At 39.7% G+C, this 19,177-nt stretch overlaps 1 protein-coding gene across 1 annotated transcript in view; it reads right to left on the bottom strand.

Moving 5' to 3' along the window:
- The window catches only part of AUH (AU RNA binding methylglutaconyl-CoA hydratase), a 1,048,717-nt gene that overhangs the window by 371,539 nt on the left and 658,001 nt on the right, over positions 1–19,177 (bottom strand). Inside the window, exon 6 of the mRNA XM_053702385.1 lies at positions 96–152. Within this exon, the coding sequence (XP_053558360.1) occupies positions 96–152 (57 nt within the window). The remainder of the gene's footprint in view (positions 1–95; positions 153–19,177) is intronic.

Raw genomic sequence — 19,177 nt, 5'->3', positions numbered from 1 at the left:
ACATCCTAAAAAGATAGACTTACGGTTGCTTCTGCAGTACTATTAATTGTGATTTATTATTATTACAATGCAAGAAAATATATTAATAAACATACCTGCTCCAGGAATGATAGCCAGTTTTGTTTCAACCAGACCCATTTTTGCTGAAGATGCTGCAATATAAAAAAATAAAAAAAATATTAACCCCTTAGTGACCAGACCATTTTTCTTACCGTTAAGGACCAGGGCTATTTTTACATTTTTGCAGTGTTTGTATTTAGCTGTATTTTTACTCTTACTCATTTACTGTACCAACACATATTATATACAGTTTTTCTCACCATTAAATAGACTTTCTAAAGATACCATTATTTTCATCATATCATGTAATGTACTACGAAAAAATGTTATAAAATATGATGAAAAATTAAAAAAAAACACTTTTTCTAACTTTGACCCCCAGACCCCCAAAATCTATTAAACATCTATCTACAACCACCAAAAAACAACACCCATGCTAAATAGTTTCTAAATTTTGTCCTGAGTTTAGAAATACCCAATGTTTACATGTTCTTTGCTTTTTTTGCAAGTTATAGGGCAATAAGTACAAGTAGCACTTTGCTATTTCCAAACTTTTTTTTTTTAAATTAGCGATAGTTACATTGTAACACTGATATCTGTCAAGAATCCCTTAATATCCCTTCACATGTATATATATATTTTTTTTAGTAGGCAACCCAAAGTATTAATCTAGGCCCATTTTGTTATATATCATACCACCATTTCACCGCCAAATGCGATCAAATATAAAAAATTGTTAACTTTTTGACAAACTTTAGGTTTCTTACTGAAATTATTTACAAACAGCTTGTGCAATTATGGCAAAAATGGTTGTAAATGTTTCTCTGGGATCCCCTTTGTTCAGAAATAGCAGACATATATGGCTTTAGCATTGCTTTTTGGTAATTAGAAGGCCGCTAAATGCTGCTGCGACAAAACTTGTATTATGCCCAGCAGTAAAGGGGTTAATTAGGTAGCTTGTAGAGTTAATTTTAGCTTTAGTGTAGAGATTAGTCTCCCACCTTTTATTATATATTTTCTGCAGTGTAGGAGTCCCCCTTACCACCCAACCTCCCTGAGCCCCCCCATCCCCAAAATGTTCTCTAACCCTCCTCCTCTACCTATTTGCTGCCATTTTAGGTACAGGCCGCTGTCTGCCAGTACCCAGTATGCTCTAAATTATAGTAATTTTAAAAAAAATAAAAAAACAAAACACTTTTTTTCCATAGTGTAGCTGCCCACCTCATTAGCATACCCCCTCCCAGATCCCTATCCAGACACTATCCCTATCCTATCCCCTTCTTCCCACTCACTGCTTTGATGTAGCGTGGTGTAGCAGTCCCACCTTCTCCCGCCCCCCCTTCCCGCCCTCCTTCCACCTACTCTAGCGATGGGCCGCCCACCCACCTCCCTCCAAGCCCTTCCCTTGCCACCAACGATCAGCACCATCACTGGCCCTCACAGAGTGGCCCCTCTCTGCATCGGTTACTGCCTAAAGGGTATTGCACAATGCCGTAATATTAAGGCATCACTGCTATACCCTGAGAGCAGCTGGAAGCGATCACAATCTCTTCCAGCGATCGATTTAACTGAGGACGTGCTATGTACGTCCTTGGACGTTAACTGTTTTTTTGAGGATGTACATAGCACGTACTTGGTCATTAAGGTGTTAAATAAAAAGTATTTAAGGGGCATAATAATAAAATGTTACAGAAAAAGTTGTTAAACACATAGCTAAAGTCTACTTGGGAAACACCATGCCTTGTATTCTAGTCCTCATGGGAGGGGGGGGGGCAGACTTTGCATGGTAAATGACAGCAAAAATAGAGAAAATTAACCATTGAAATGCAATGCAGCATTTTTTTTTTTTACAGCTTAAATTTTTTTATGAGACATTGAATCCTCTTTTATCCCACACTCATTTGACTATTAATTTACATATGGAATAATAATAATAATGATAATAATGTGCAAATGTCCCCATGGTTTTGGAAAGCAAAACTCGTAAACTTTTTCATGCTTAAGGGCCCTACATTTTTAGTGGTAGATAAACTAAAATATCATGGGTTCTCTGAGGAATCTCCAAGATAAGGGTGTAAAACGATCAGATGGACGGTGCTGTCAGCTGCTCAAGTTTCTTCCACTATTTTATGCTTTTACACCCTTATGCTATTTTATGCTTTTAGAATAAAAGATTAATTTTATTTTTATACTGTGCTTCCATGTAGCCATTTGTGTGTAGCGAAGCAGCCACCAGAGGCAAGGTAGTGAATTAAGTTTAAGTTGCCAGATTGAGCTTGAAGGGTTGGGTGTTCCTAGTGTGATATGACATCCTCAGAGCCAGAGCAAAGGAAAATTGAACTGGGGTTGGAGGACAGAAGACTCCCACAATCCCTTCATCTGATTAAAGTACGAAATGTTACTTAAGTTTGTAGTTTATTCTCATCAGCAAAGTTGCGCCAACAGAAATATTGCAACAGTCAAAATATCGCAGTCACATGGTCACCATGGCCAAAATATGGCCAGAGCAATATGCAAAAGTAGAAGAAAGGACACACAGCTATAAAACATAACTTTCATTCAAATCCATGGTGGATACAATATATTCCTTTGAAAGTAGGGAAGAAGCAGGCACTGCAAAACGGTGCTAGATAAAAATTCCAACATTTATTGCCAAAAATGTATAAAAAGTTCACATATACAAGGCAACTGACGCGTTTCGCGCTCCCTAGTGGCGCTTACTCATAGACATTTTAGAATTTTTATCTAGCACCGTTTTGCAGTGAATTCTTCTCCCCTACTGTAGATTGATTTGCGGTGTGATTCTGCCGCCACTACGGCACTCCGTGAGAGTGTGGAGGACCCTGGGTGACCTTTACTGTAGCGGGTTCATTTCAGCTTGTGGTTTATGCCTAGATCTTGAGACGCTGAGACCTGTTACCCTCTGGTTCAAAATATATTCCTTAAAAGTTCATGCAGTCAAATAAATAGCTTACGTGTTTCGGGTGTATCTGTAGTCATAGCCTAACGTTTTCACATAACATCATCTTTTTTAAATCCATATTGTTAAAATGATTGGTGAATATCTCAAACAATAAACAAACTTAAATGACTGCACTAATTACATGCACGTAAAAGCAATGCTACACATGGTGAACACAGTATATTCTTAAAGTCTAACACTACAGGGAGTGCAGAATTATTAGGCAAATGAGTATTTTGACCACATCATCCTCTTTATGCATGTTGTCTTACTCCAAGCTGTATAGGCTCGAAAGCCTACTACCAATTAAGCATATTAGGTGATGTGCATCTCTGTAATGAGAAGGGGTGTGGTCTAATGACATCAACACCCTATATCAGGTGTGCATAATTATTAGGCAACTTCCTTTCCTTTGGCAAAATGGGTCAAAAGAAGGACTTGACAGGCTCAGAAAAGTCAAAAATAGTGAGATATCTTGCAGAGGGATGCAGCACTCTTAAAATTGCAAAGCTTCTGAAGCGTGATCATCGAACAATCAAGCGTTTCATTCAAAATAGTCAACAGGGTCGCAAGAAGCGTGTGGAAAAACCAAGGCGCAAAATAACTGCCCATGAACTGAGAAAAGTCAAGCGTGCAGCTGCCAAGATGCCACTTGCCACCAGTTTGGCCATATTTCAGAGCTGCAACATCACTGGAGTGCCCAAAAGCACAAGGTGTGCAATACTCAGAGACATGGCCAAGGTAAGAAAGGCTGAAAGACGACCACCACTGAACAAGACACACAAGCTGAAACGTCAAGACTGGGCCAAGAAATATCTCAAGACTGATTTTTCTAAGGTTTTATGGACTGATGAAATGAGAGTGAGTCTTGATGGGCCAGATGGATGGGCCCGTGGCTGGATTGGTAAAGGGCAGAGAGCTCCAGTCCGACTCAGACGCCAGCAAGGTGGAGGTGGAGTACTGGTTTGGGCTGGTATCATCAAAGATGAGCTTGTGGGGCCTTTTCGGGTTGAGGATGGAGTCAAGCTCAACTCCCAGTCCTACTGCCAGTTTCTGGAAGACACCTTCTTCAAGCAGTGGTACAGGAAGAAGTCTGCATCCTTCAAGAAAAACATGATTTTCATGCAGGACAATGCTCCATCACACGCGTCCAAGTACTCCACAGCGTGGCTGGCAAGAAAGGGTATAAAAGAAGAAAATCTAATGACATGGCCTCCTTGTTCACCTGATCTGAACCCCATTGAGAACCTGTGGTCCATCATCAAATGTGAGATTTACAAGGAGGGAAACAGTACACCTCTCTGAACAGTGTCTGGGAGGCTGTGGTTGCTGCTGCACGCAATGTTGATGGTGAACAGATCAAAACACTGACAGAATCCATGGATGGCAGGCTTTTGAGTGTCCTAGCAAAGAAAGGTGGCTATATTGGTCACTGATTTGTTTTTGTTTTGTTTTTGAATGTCAGAAATGTATATTTGTGAATGTTGAGATGTTATATTGGTTTCACTGGTAAAAATAAATAATTGAAATGGGTATATATTTGTTTTTTGTTAAGTTGCCTAATAATTATGCACAGTAATAGTCACCTGCACACACAGATATCCCCCTAAAATAGCTATAACTAAAAACAAACTAAAAACTACTTCCAAAACTATTCAGCTTTGATATTAATGAGTTTTTTGGGTTCATTGAGAACATGGTTGTTGTTCAATAATTAAATTAATCCTCAAAAATACAACTTGCCTAATAATTCTGCACTCCCTGTATATATCCATTCTCTGGTATAATCAACTTAAAATATATTTTGATATGTATATATAATATATAATATATATATATATATAATATATATATATATGCAATACAAAAAGACCTTTGCTAAATATTAAACAACAAATTATGTGTTGCCAACAATTAATTAGATCATATTCACTATTCAATCCGATTGGCACCCTTGGGTTTAGTTGAAAAATCCAAAACATTTCATTCTAATCTATTCCATTTATCACCCCCTCTCCTGTGTCTATACATTTTTTCAATGGCACACCAAGAAACATTATCTGTGCTTTTTTTCTTGATAAAGGCCTGTAACGGGCTGAAACGCGTAGATGTTTTCTTGTGAACCTGGATTCTTCATTCACCCGTAAACTAACCAGAGCGCTCTGTGTTTTTTGAATCTCCCACATTGGGACTGACAGAGGGGAAGCCCCTCATCGGATTGGATGGTTCGTGTCCACGTGACAACGTACACAACGTCACACGCTGAAGGAGGAAAGTATCGCTGCCAACAGCCAGAAAGACCCGGACGCCTAAACGAGGTGATTCACGTTCCCGGTCGGGGCTTAGATGAGAGTAAGTCCGTCCGGAAGATTGGTCTGAGAACTTAAGGTAAAGCCTGGAACTTTATTTCTACTTGAAAGTGCACTTTATTGGATCGACTGTTTGCAATATACTTTTTAAGCTGCCAGTTTTTGCTGTCCTACTTTGGATAATACTTATGAACTTATCTAATTTATCGCATCGACAGAAATAGCAATTGGGAACAAATAACCTATTAAGATCACTGCTCATTTTTTAGCTTGGCAGCCTTTTATATCTGTGTAATCAAGAATATATTTATAGAAAATTTTTTACTTGTAAATTTTTACTTGTTTATTTGTTTAATTGTGTTTTTATACCACCGGTGGTAAATTGTTGAATATTTGTGTATGGATAATATATGTGATTTATTAAATTGATCCATCTTTGTTATCTTAGTATTTACTAATATTTCTCAATCTGGATATCACCTCCTATATATTATGATAGACTCTTTTTAATTATTATATATTTTTAGGACTTGGGCACTTAATAGTGATATATATATATATATATAGTGCATTTTTAATATACCCAGCTGTCTAGCGCCACACTCATTTGCCTTATATCTGTGCTTTTGTTATGGTACTGTACAAAATGCTGTACTAGTGGAGTGGATGTAGCGCCTATTCTTATGCTAAACATGTGTTCTCTAATCCTAGACCGTATATCACAGGTCGTGAGACCCACATACTGTAGGTTACATAATGTACAGGTAAGGACATAGATCACAAAAGTAGAAGCACAATTTAAACAATCTTTAATAAGAAATCTCTCTCCTGTAGCTGTTGATATAAAACTGTTACCTACAGTCATACTCACACAAGCTTAACAGTGGCTACTGCCACAACAAAACATTCCCTTACAAATTAACCAAGAACTTTTGTTCTGATTAGGATCACGTAACTGTGATGGTGATAAGATGTTACCCAGACTTTTATCCCATTTACAGAAAAATCTCACTCCATTTTGCATCAAATTGACAAGCTTATCTTCTGCTGGAATGTTTGCGTATGATTTTGCACTCATCCTAATATTGGTCACTGAAATCTGTGACTAAGGTTATTCCGTAATAGAATTTAATATCAGTAGATGCATTTTTAACTCTCAAATTACCCAGCCTTTTTATCTACTTGTTGTCTTGCTCTAGAAATAACCAATTTAGGGAAACCTTGTTCTATTAATATTTCAGGTAATAAATCAGATTGTTTCTATAGTTGAATTCATTAGAACAATTTATTTTAATGTCAAATAGTCTCAGATTGCAACTTTTCGCATTTAGCAGGGTATATCCAGAAATCCGTTCTCTATATACATTAGAGGCCACTGGTCCATCTAGATTACCGTTCAATGTAACACGAAGGAAGTTGATAGATGTCCTACTGCAATTGTACATAAACTTTAAGCCTAAATCATTACCTTTCAACCAGCCCAGATCAATTTCTAATGTACTAACATTCCAAACTAAGAACAGATCAACTATAAAATGTCTGTAAAATTATATTTTTTATCTGAAGGGATTAGACTCTTCCAAGATGTGAAACCGCTCCCACCAACCCAAAAAAAAAGGTTGTCGTATGATGGGGCAAACTTGGCATCCGTCCTGGTCCCACGTCTCTGGAGATAAAAAAAATCCTCAATGTGAGCAATGTGACAGGCACAGAAATTTCACTGGAGAGAAACACCTTTTGCACCTTGGATGCCAGAGAGGACTGTAACACATTGATAAGCAATACAATGTATCCTTCTCAAGCATCCATGGGATTAAGCCTAAAACCAATTCTAAACCCAAGTCTTTTACCCAGTACTAACATTTCACAGTCTATAATACATTATTTAACCCTAACCTTTAACTGTAGATTAATCAAGAACTCACATTCCTTGATCCAACCTCCCCATCGAATTACCGCCCTATTTCCCTCCTCCCTCAAAGATTCTCGAAAAGCTAGTATATGCACGCCTATCCTATCTCCTTATATTAAACTCCCTCCTTGACCCACTGCAATCTGGATTTCGTCCCCATCACTCCACAGAGACAGCAATCGTTAAGGTTACCAACAACCTACTAACAGCCTTTGATACTGTTGACCACCCTCTTTTGCTCCAAACCCTCCAATCCTTCGGCATTTGTGAAACAGCCCTCTCGTGGTTCTCTTCCTACCTGTCAAACCGTACCTTAAGTGTAGCCTTTTCTGGGGCCTCCTCTGCCCCGTCACCACTTTCTGTCAGGGTACCGCAAGGCTCTGTCCTCTGTCCCCTTCTCTTCTCAATCTACACGTCATCATTAGGTTCGATAACTAAGCCCCACGGTTTCCAATATCATTTGTATGCCGATGACACCCAAATCTACTTCTCTGCACCAGACCTATTCCTTCCTTGCTAACCCATGTCACTAAATGTCTTTCTCACATCTCTTCCTGGATGTCCTCTCACTATCTCAAGCTAAATCTCTCCAAAACTAAGCTCCTTATTTTTCCCCCTTCTTCCAAAATCTCCACTCCTAATCTCTCTATAACTGTCGAGAACTCCATCATTACCCCTACCACACATGCCCAAAGTCTTGGGGTCACATTTGACTCAGATCTTTCTTTCACTCCTCACATTCAGTCCTTGGCTAAAGTCTGTCGCTTCCACCTTAAAAACATCTTTAAAATTAGGCATTTCCTTACACAAGACACAACTAAGATTTCCCGCCTTGATTACTGGAACCCTGTCCTCTCTGGTCTCCCCAGCTGACGCCTAGCTCCTTTACAATCCATAATGAATGCCTCTGCCAGGCTCATATTCCTTACATTTCGCTCTTCATCTGATGCACTTCTCTGCCAATCCCTTCACTGGCTTCCTCTAGCCTCTAGGATTAAACACAAAATTCTCACTCTGACATACAGAGCCCTCAACTGCACTGCTCCCCCTATATCTCAGACCTCGTCTCCAGATACTCTCCCTCCCGTCCCTTTTGCTCTGCTCATGACCTCCTACTCTCCTCCTCTCTTGTTACCTCCTCACACTCCCGCTTACAGGACTTTTCCAGACTGGCTCCCATCTTGTGGAACTCTCTGCTTCGCTCAACAAGACTCTCCCCTAGTTTTGAAAGCTTCAAGCGCTCGCTAAAGACTCTACTGTTCAGGGACGCATACAACCTACACTAACCGTTCTTTATACCAGTTCCTCTCCTCCATTGCTATCCCCTGAACCCCCTTAGCATGTAATCCTAAGAGTCCAGCTGTATGTAGATCACCTTCTTAAGAGCTGGCTACAAAAGTGCGACTCCCCATAAATGTTTTGTTGTACACCACCTTTGTTTATAGCACTGCGGAATCTGTTGGCGCTCTACAAATAACCGATAATAATAAATAATAATAATAACCTCAGTGGTATCATTATTATAGCATAAGCTAATGGGTAACATCATTTTGGTACTAAAGGGATGTACAATAATAAAGGTAAAATTACAATGACTGCAGTAACCTGAAGGCTAGAAATTATATACAGCTGCTCTGCCCAAAGGTAACTAAATGTGTGTAGCAAACTGGCTTATATACGGCTAGATTACGAGTTGTGCGTTAGGGTAAAAAAACAGCGTTAAGAGGTCCTAACGCTGCTTTTTTACGCCTGCTGCTATTACGAGTCTTGCAGGTTTAGGGTCACCGCACACTTCTTTGGCCTTACCGCTTAACGACTTACGTAAACTTCGTAAAGTCTTTTTTCTATGGGGCTTCCATAGCGCCGGTATTACGAGTCTGTCCTGGGAGGTCAAAAAGTGAGCGGAACACCCTACCCTGTCAAGAGTCCTACCACATTTAAAAGTCAGTAGTTTGTGGTACAACGCCATAACATAAAACTCATAACTAAAGTGCTAAAAAGTACAATAACACCCATAAACTACCTATTAACCCCTAAACCAAGGCCCTCCCGCATTGCAAACACAAAAATAAAAATTTAACCCCTAATCTGCCGCTCCGGACACCGCCGCCACCTACATTATATGTATGAACCCCTAATCTGCTGACCCCAACATCGCCGACACCTACATTATATTTATTAACCCCTAATCTGCCGCCCCCAATGTCGCCACCACCTACCTACACTTATTAACCCTTAATCTGCCCCATCCAACGTCGCCGCCACTATAATAAACATATTAACCCCTAAACCGCCGCACTCCCACCTCGCAAACATTAGTTAAATATTATTAACCCCTAATCTGCCGCCCCTTAATATCGCCGCCACCTACCTACATTTATTAACCCCTAATCTGCCGCCCCCAACGTCGCTGCCACTATATTAAAGTTATTAACCCCTAAACCTAAGTCTAACCCTAAACCTAACACCCTCTAACTTAAATATAATTTAAATAAATCTAAATAAAATTAATATCATTAACTAAATTATTCCTATTTAAAACTAAATACTTACCTGTAAAATAAACCCTAAGATAGCTACAATATAACTAATAGTTACATTGTAGCTAGCTTAGGGTTTATTTGTATTTTACAGGAAAGTTTGTATTTATTTTAACTAGGTAGAATAGTTACTAAATAGTTATTAACTATTTACTAACTACCTAGCTAAAATAAAAACAAATTTCCCTGTAAAATAAAACCTAACCTAAGTTACACTTACACCTAACACTACACTATAATTAAATAAATTAACTAAATTAACAACAATTAAATGAATTAAATTAGCTAAAGTACAAAAAAAACCAAACACTAAATTACAGAAAAAATAGACAAATTACAGAAATTTAAACTAATTACACCTAATCTAATAGCCCTATTAAAATAAAAAAACAGCCAATAGAATGCAAGCTCAATCCTATTGGCTGATTGGATCAGCCAATAGGATTGAACTTCAATCCTATTGGCTGATTGCATCAGCCAATAGGATTTTTTCTACCTTAATTCTGATTGGCTGATAGAATTCTATCAGCCAATCGGAATCTAAGGGACGTCATCTTGGATGACGTCACTTAAAGGTACCTTCATTCTGTTTTAGTCGTCGGAAGAAGAGGATGTTCCGCGTCGGATGTCTTAAAGATGGAGCAGCTCCGCGCCGGATGGATGAAGATAGAAGATGTCGTCTGGATGAAGACTTCTGCCAGTCTGGAGAACAACTTCTGCCCGGCTTGGATGAAGACTTCTGCCCGTCTGGAGGACCACTTCGCCCGGCTTGGATGAAGACGTCTCCCGGTAAGTCGATCTTCAGGGGGTTAGTGTTAGTTTTTTTTAAGGGTGTATTGGGTGGATTTATTTTTTAGATTAGGGGGTTGGGCTTGCAAAAGAGCTAACTGCCCTTTTAAGGGCAATGCCCATCCAAATGCCCTTTTCAGGGCAATGGGGAGCTTAGGTTTTTTTAGCTAGTATTTTATTTGGGGGGTTGGTTGTGTGGGTGGTGGGTTTTACTGTTGGGGGGTTTGTTTGTATTTTTTTTTACAGGTAAAAGAGCTGATTACTTTGGGGCAATGCCCCGCAAAAGGCCCTTTTAAGGGCTATTGGTAGTTTAGTTTAGGCTAGGGTTCTTTTATTTTGGGGGGGCTTTTTATTTTAATAGGGCTATTAGATTAGGTGTAATTAGTTAAAATTTCTGTAATTTTTTATTATTTTCTGTAATTTAGTGTTTGTTTTTTTTGTACTGCAGATTAGGGGTTAATAAATATAATGTAGGTGGCGGCGATGTTGGGGGCAGCAGATTAGGGGTTCATAAGTATAATGTAGGTGGCGGCGGTGTCCGGAGCGGCAGATTAGGGGTTAATAATATAATGCAGGTGTCGGCGATGTCGGGGGCAGCAGATTAGGGGCTAATAAATGTAAGATTAGGGGTGTTTAGACTCGGGGTTCATGTTAGGGTGTTAGGTGTAGAAATAAATTGTATTTCCCCATAGGAATCAATGGGGCTGCGTTAAGGAGCTTTAGGCTGCTTTTTTGCAGGTGTTAGACTTTTTTTCAGCCGGCTCTCCGCGTTGATTCCTATGGGGAAATCGTGCACGAGCACGTTACACCAGCTCACCGCTGACCGCTGACTTAAGCAGCGCTGGTATTGGAGTGCGGTAATGAGCAAAATTTCCCAGTGAGGGAAAACTGCTTGTTAGCACCGCACAGCCTCTAACACAAAACTCGTAATCTGGGCCATAGAGACCTAAATAGGTTATACATTTACATATGCATATAATTTATGAAATCAGTACATTAAAAACAATCACATCCAGCATAAAAAATGTGCACAAAAAAGGAAATATACAGCCTAAAAATACATGACACAAAAATATACGGCTAGATTTAGAGTTTTGTCAGTAACGACCCGCGTAGCTAACGCTGGCTTTTTTCTGGCCGCACCTTTTAAATAACTCTGGTATTGAGAGTCCACAGAATGGCTGCGTTAGGCTCCAAAAAAGGAGCGTAGAGCATATTTAACGCAACTTCAACTCTCGATACCAGAGTTGCTTACAGAAGCGGCCAGCCTCAAAAACGTGCTCGTGCACGATTCCCCCATAGAAAACAATGGGGCTGTTTGAGCTGAAAAAAAGCCTAACACCTGCAAATAAGCGGCGTTCAGCTCCTAACGCAGCCCCATTGTTTGCTATGGGGAAACACTTCCTACGTCTGCACCTAACACTCTAACATGTACCCCGAGTCTAAACACCCCTAACCTTACGCTGACCCCTGCATATTATTATTAACCCCTAATCTGCCGCTCCGTAAACCGCCGCTACTTACATTATCCCTATGTACCCCTAATCTGCTGTCCCTAACACCGCCGACCCCTATATTATATTTATTAACCCCTAATCTGCCGCCCACAACGTCGCCTCCACCTGCCTACACTTATTAACCCCTAATCTGCCGACTGGACCGCACCGCTATTATAATAAAGTTATTAACCCCTAATCCGCCTCACTAACCCTATAATAAATAGTATTAACCCCTAATCTGCCCTCCCTAACATCGCCGACACCTAACTTCAAACATTAACCCCTAATCTGCCGACCGAATCTCGCCGCTATTCTAATAAATGTATTAACCCCTAAAGCTAAGTCTAACCCTAACACTAACACCCCCCTAAGTTAAATATAATTTAAATCTAACGAAATAAATTAACTCTTATTAAAGAAATTATTCCTATTTAAAACTAAATACTTAACTGTAAAATAAACCCTAATATAGCTACAATATAAATTATAATTATATTATAGCTATTTTAGGATTTATATTTATTTTACAGGTAACTTTGTATTTATTTTAACCAGGTACAATAGCTATTAAATAGTTAAGAACTATTTAATAGCTACCTAGTTAAAATAATTACAAAATTACCTGTAAAATAAATCCTAACCTAAGTTACAATTAAACCTAAGACTACACTATCAATAAATTAATTAAATAAAATACCTACAATTACCTACAATTAAACCTAACACTACACTATCAATAAATTAATTAAATAAAATACCTACAATTACCTACAATTAAACCTAACACTGCACTATCAATAAATTAATTAAATACAATATCTACAAATAAATACAATGAAATAAACTAACTAAAGTACAAAAAATAAAAAAGAACTAAGTTACAAAAAATAAAAAAATATTTACAAACATAAGAAAAATATTACAACAATTTTAAACTAATTACACCTACTCTAAGCCCCCTAATAAAATAACAAAGCCCCCCAAAATAAAAAATGCCCTACCCTATTCTAAATTACAAAAGTTCAAAGCTCTTTTACCTTACCAGCCCTGAACAGGGCCCTTTGCGGGGCATGCCCCAAGAAATTCAGCTCTTTTTCCTGTAAAAAAACACATACAATACCCCCCCCCCAACATTACAACCCACCACCCACATACCCCTAATCTAACCCAAACCCCCCTTAAATAAACCTAACACTAAGCCCCTGAAGATCTTCCTACCTTGTCTTCACCTCACCGGGTATCACACCGATCCGTCCTGGCTCCGATATCTTCATCTAAGCCCAAGCGGGGGCTAGACATCCATCATCCGACGGCTGAAGAAGTCCAGAAGAGGCTCCAAAGTCTTCATCCTATCCGGGAAGAAGAGTAGATCCGGACCGGCAACCATCTTCTTCCAAGCGGCATCTTCTATCTTCATCCGATGAGGACCGGCTCCATCTTGAAGACCTCCACCGCGGACCCATCTTCTTCCGATGACGACTTCCCGACGATAGACGGTTCCTTTAAGGGACGTCATCCAAGATGGCGTCCCTCGAATTCCGATTGGCTGATAGGATTCTATCAGCCAATCGGAATTAAGGTAGGAAAATTCTGATTGGCTGATGGAATCAGCCAATCAGATTCAAGTTCAATCCGATTGGCTGATGGAATCAGCCAATCAGATTGAGATCGCATTCTATTGGCTGTTCCGATCAGCCAATAGAATGCAAGCTCAATCTGATTGGCTGATCGGATCAGCCAATCGGATTGAACTTGATTTTGATTGGCTGATTCCATCAGCCAATCAGAATTTTCCTACCTTAATTCCGATTGGCTGTTAGAATCCTATCAGCCAATCGGAATTCGAGGGACGCCATCTTGGATGATGTCCCTTAAAGGAACCATCATTCATCGGGAAGTCGTCGTCGGAAGAAGATGGGTCCGTGGTGGAGGTCTTCAAGATGGAGCCGGTCCTCATCGGATGAAGATAGAAGATGCCGCTTGGAATAAGATGGTTGCCGGTCCGGATCTACTCTTCTTCCCGGATAGGATGAAGACTTTGGAGCCTCTTCTGGACTTCTTCAGCCGTCGGATGATGGATGTCTAGCCCCCGCTTGGGCTTAGATGAAGATATCGGAGCCAGGACGGATCGGTGTGATACCCGGTGAGGTGAAGACAAGGTAGGAAGATCTTCAGGGGCTTAGTGTTAGGTTTATTTAAGGGGGGTTTGGGTTAGATTAGGGGTATGTGGGTGGTGGGTTGTAATGTTGGGGGGGGTATTGTATGTGTTTTTTTACAGGAAAAAGAGCTGAATTTCTTGGGGCATGCCCCGCAAAGGGCCCTGTTCAGGGCTGGTAAGGTAAAAGAGCTTTGAACTTTTGTAATTTAGAATAGGGTAGGGCATTTTTTATTTTGGGGGGCTTTGTTATTTTATTAGGGGGCTTAGAGTAGGTGTAATTAGTTTAAAATTGTTGTAATATTTTTCTTATGTTTGTAAATATTTTTTTATTTTTTGTAACAGTTCTTTTTTATTTTTTGTACTTTAGTTAGTTTATTTCATTGTATTTATTTGTAGATATTGTATTTAATTAATTTATTGATAGTGTAGTGTTAGGTTTAATTGTAGGTAATTGTAGGTATTTTATTTAATTAATTTATTGATAGTGTAGTCTTAGGTTTAATTGTAACTTAGGTTAGGATTTATTTTACAGGTAATTTTGTAATTATTTTAACTAGGTAGCTATTAAATAGTTCTTAACTATTTAATAGCTATTGTACCTGGTTAAAATAAATACAAAGTTACCTGTAAAATAAATATAAATCCTAAAATAGCTATAATATAATTATAATTTATATTGTAGCTATATTAGGGTTTATTTTACAGGTAAGTATTTAGTTTTAAATAGGAATAATTTCTTTAATAAGAGTTAATTTATTTCGTTAGATTTAAATTATATTTAACTTAGGGGCGTGTTAGTGTTAGGGTTAGACTTAGCTTTAGGGGTTAATACATTTATTAGAATAGCGGCGAGATTCGGTCGGCAGATTAGGGGTTAATGTTTGAAGTTAGGTGTTGGCGATGTTAGGGAGGGCAGATTAGGGGTTAATACTATTTATTATAGGGTTATTGAGGCGGGAGTGAGGCGGATTAGGGGTTAATAACTTTATTATAGTAGCGGTGAGATCCGCTCGGCAGATTAGGGGTTAATAAGTGTAGGCAGGTGGAGGCGACGTTGAGGGGGGCAGATTAGGGGTTAATAAATATAATATAGGGGTCGGCGGAGTTAGGGGCAGCAAATTAGGGGTACATAGCTATAATGTAGGTGGCGGCTCTTTGCGGTCGGCAGATTAGGGGTTAATTATTGTAGGTAGCTGGCGGCAACGTTGTGGGGGGCAGGTTAGGGGTTAATAAATATAATATAGGGGTCGGCGGTGTTAGGGGCAGCAGATTAGGGGTACATAAGTATAACGTAGGTGGCGGTCGGCAGATTAGGGGTTAAAAAAATTTAATCGAGTGGCGGCGATGTGGGGGGACCTCGGTTTAGGGGTACATAGGTAGTTTATGGGTGTTAGTGTACTTTAGAGCACAGTAGTTAAGAGCTTTATAAACCGGCGTTAGCCCAGAAAGCTCTTTACTACTGACTTTTTTCTGCGTGTGGAGTTTTGTCGTTAGAATTCTAACGCTCACTTCAGCCACGACTCTAAATACCGGAGTTAGAAAGATCCCATTGAAAAGATAGGATACGCAATTGACGTAAGGGGATCTGCGGTATGGAAACGTTGCGGCTAAAAAGTGAGCGTTAGACCCTTTCCTGACTGACTCCAAATACCGGCGGGAGCCTAAAACCAGCGTTAGGAGCCTCTAACGCTGGTTTTCACGGCTACCGCCAAACTCCAAATCTAGGCCATAATGTTTTACATATAAAAAATAGCAAGCATGACTTCCCCACACAGTCCTTTCTAGCAGAATGCCTCCCAGACCTTTTCTTTTTAGTCTGGAGGCTTGGTTCGTGACAGAAATAAATGGTATATAGGCAAGAAGTAAGTGTAACAACTTTATCAAAACAGATAAAAACAAGCAACAAACTCGGGAAGGAGCCAAGCTGTGCTGGGACATGTCCGTGTTTCTGTAGAGCTCCGGTGATGTTGCAGCTCACCTAACTCAGAATTCACAGGTGGAGACCTTAAATATACCACACTGGACCTCTAAAACTTGCCAGAAAAGACCGGAGCGGTATTTGGAGACACACTCGCACTCTGGGAACATAGTTTTGGCTGGACGCTAGTTCTAACAGAGCTCCGGTCGCCATCTTTGATTTTACCGGGTGAGACACAGGACATTTCTACCTAGCCTACTTACACCCAAACTTTGAAGAACCGCTACAGGGGGGGACACTACCGGAACCCCAGCCACAGATTTAACCCTCGGAACCTGCTTGTGAGGGGTGCAGCCGCAAACCAGCCGGAATTTAGGTAATCTGCCAGACCACGCGTTCTGCCTTCTAAATAATGGTAAAACTACCGAACCCAAAACCAGGCATAAGAAAGGCTATTCTTTTCAGAAGGGCAAAAATAGTTGATAAACATACAGCCATCCTTAATTTAGTTATAACCTTGGAGGGGGATCTGCGTGTGAATGCCCTGTTAACCCCTCACAAGCTACGCACCTAGAAAGCAAGTATACCGGTTTCCAAATCCAAACCCACATATTGTTTGTACAACAGGAGGTCAAACATTAAAGGCACAAGTTTTATAGACTGGGTAATTATAACACAAACATAGAAGAGAAAAGCAGCTTCTTATTTTAGAAAAGAGACATTTATTGTTAAGAGTAGTACTTTGGAAAGCTGAAGAAGGGCCTTTGCTGGGCTAGACTGATATTAAGAGACCACATTGTTCTGAGTGGGATTATATACTCAGCGGGGCCATATCTCTCATTACTCTGAACTGATCCTCACAGGCATCTTTCATAAATATAATTGATCACAGCCTGATTGTTTGCTTGGGTCTTTTAAACCCCTAGGGGATTTGTCTTTTTACCCACGGCCGACCATCATAATGTCCCAACGTAAGTGCCTCAAACCAGACAAGGGTAGCAAGACAGCAGTAACCACACCATCTGTGTCCACTTTTTTTCACTCACCGGACTCTGCTCCAGCAGAGTTGCCACAATCACAGGAAAAATTAGCACCAGAGATGCAGACATAATCTATACCCCTACAACATAACTCCCTACTTGTCCTACAATCACAGATTGCAGATCTTCCATCTAAAACTGATCTTGAATCTCTAAAATCTTTCATTAAGGGAGAAATGAGAGATCTTAAAAAAGATCTAACTGACATGGGCTCCAGATTGGACTATCTTGAAGAGGGCCAAGATGCTCTTAATACCATGGTAAGCTCAAATACACAACAACTATCAATACAGGACTCTATGGTACAGTCCTTACAAGAAAAGCTTGAAGATTTGGACAACCGTGGGAGGAGGAATAACCTTAGGATTAGAGGTATTCCCGAAGAGATCTCGCAAGCCCAATTAAAATCCTATATTAAAGATTTGTTCCACTCCCTAACTCCCAGATCACCACCACTTCAGAGTAACGACATTGAACGACTTCATAGGGCACTCAGACCCCCCTCTAAGCCCCCATCCCCACCAAGGGATGTGATCATACGCTTTCTGAGGTACACCATCAAAGAGGAACTGTGGCAGGCTGCGAGATCAACAAGAACTATCACATTCAGAAATCATACTATACAAATATTTCAAGACCTCTGTCCACAAACTATTCAGAGGCGGAAGGAGATCAGATTTCTTGCTAAAGCCCTACAAGATAATAATATCAGGAATCGATGGGGATTTCCATTCAGTTTAATCATTAACCATAATGGCTCCCAAATCATATACAAATCCTTCCAAGATCTTGACAGCTTAACAAAAAAGCTGAATATCACCGTAGTTCCTCCTGGAGAAGATGTTCTGGAACTCTCATCATCGCGACAAGATAAAAATCAAGATCACCCAAAAGAGCAACAAATGCAATGGATCAAGACACAACCTAAAAGAAGGAAGATGGAGCCATCTCCTCCAGACCTTCCTTAAGCTCAAAGCTGGCATTGCTTGTTATGTTCTATTACCCCGGACTAAACTCTTTTGCCTTCAGGTTCACGCCAGCCCGGTGTGGTTAATGGACTGCCAGTGGTTCTCCACTGTGAGGACTCTGAACTTAGGTACTGGGTAAGATCCAAATGGTTTAGTCAGGGTATAATATTTAGCTACTAGATATACAATGTTGCAAATTTGTTTTCTTCTTTAAAATTACTCCAAGTTGCTGTGTTATGCTGCTTAATCTTACAAAAATGTTTGACACCGGTAAGACCATCTTATGATCTATGTTCTTTTTTTTAGTTGAAATAATCTTTATTGTCAAAAAGGAAGACAAGAGACATATCTAATACATCATGCCCCTAGTTCAGATAAACATATTTATATTCATTGTTACAGTCTCAGGACCTCTTATCATGTTCGATAAAGTTTTATAATTCCATATATCTGTCTCAAACAACATGAAAAAGAGTTGTAGGATGAAACAACTTCTCTCAGCAATTAGTATATCCATCCGGCTTTCCCAATGTATCTCCATCATTACTGAAATCTCTGAAAGTCCATAGAGTCCTAGGAAAAGCTCCCACCTACTGAAGTTGCCTTCAGGCATAGGAAATATATGAGGTCCTGTTTATTTTCCTGAAGTAGGAACGAAATTATCTATAGTCTTCCTTCCCCTCCCTTTTCTAATGTGTTTTCCTTTTATTTTAATAATTATAAACATAAACTTTTGAAACTGTAAAACAATAAACTCATAACTGTATAACCTTTCCCGTCGAGCAGAGAGAGAACCATCAAATTGTATCTAAGATGTATATAAGTTCCCCATAAAAGACTTAGTGGCAATAAGTTTAGGAGAGATCCCCTATCGTGTTATAACTCTTGAAAGACTTAAATTTCCCTTATCTCTCTTCTATCTCTGTTCATGATCCAGTGGACCCAAATCTTTTGGAAATGTGTTGTTGTATCCTGCAACCAAGAGGCAGATTCTGACATAGCATATATATTATCTAACCTGT

This window comes from Bombina bombina, chromosome 2 (genome assembly GCF_027579735.1).
Source record: "Bombina bombina isolate aBomBom1 chromosome 2, aBomBom1.pri, whole genome shotgun sequence".
In the NCBI taxonomy this organism is placed as follows: domain Eukaryota; kingdom Metazoa; phylum Chordata; class Amphibia; order Anura; family Bombinatoridae; genus Bombina; species Bombina bombina.
The sequence above is the reverse complement of the archived record's forward strand: the minus strand, read 5'-3'. Positions and strand labels throughout refer to the sequence as shown.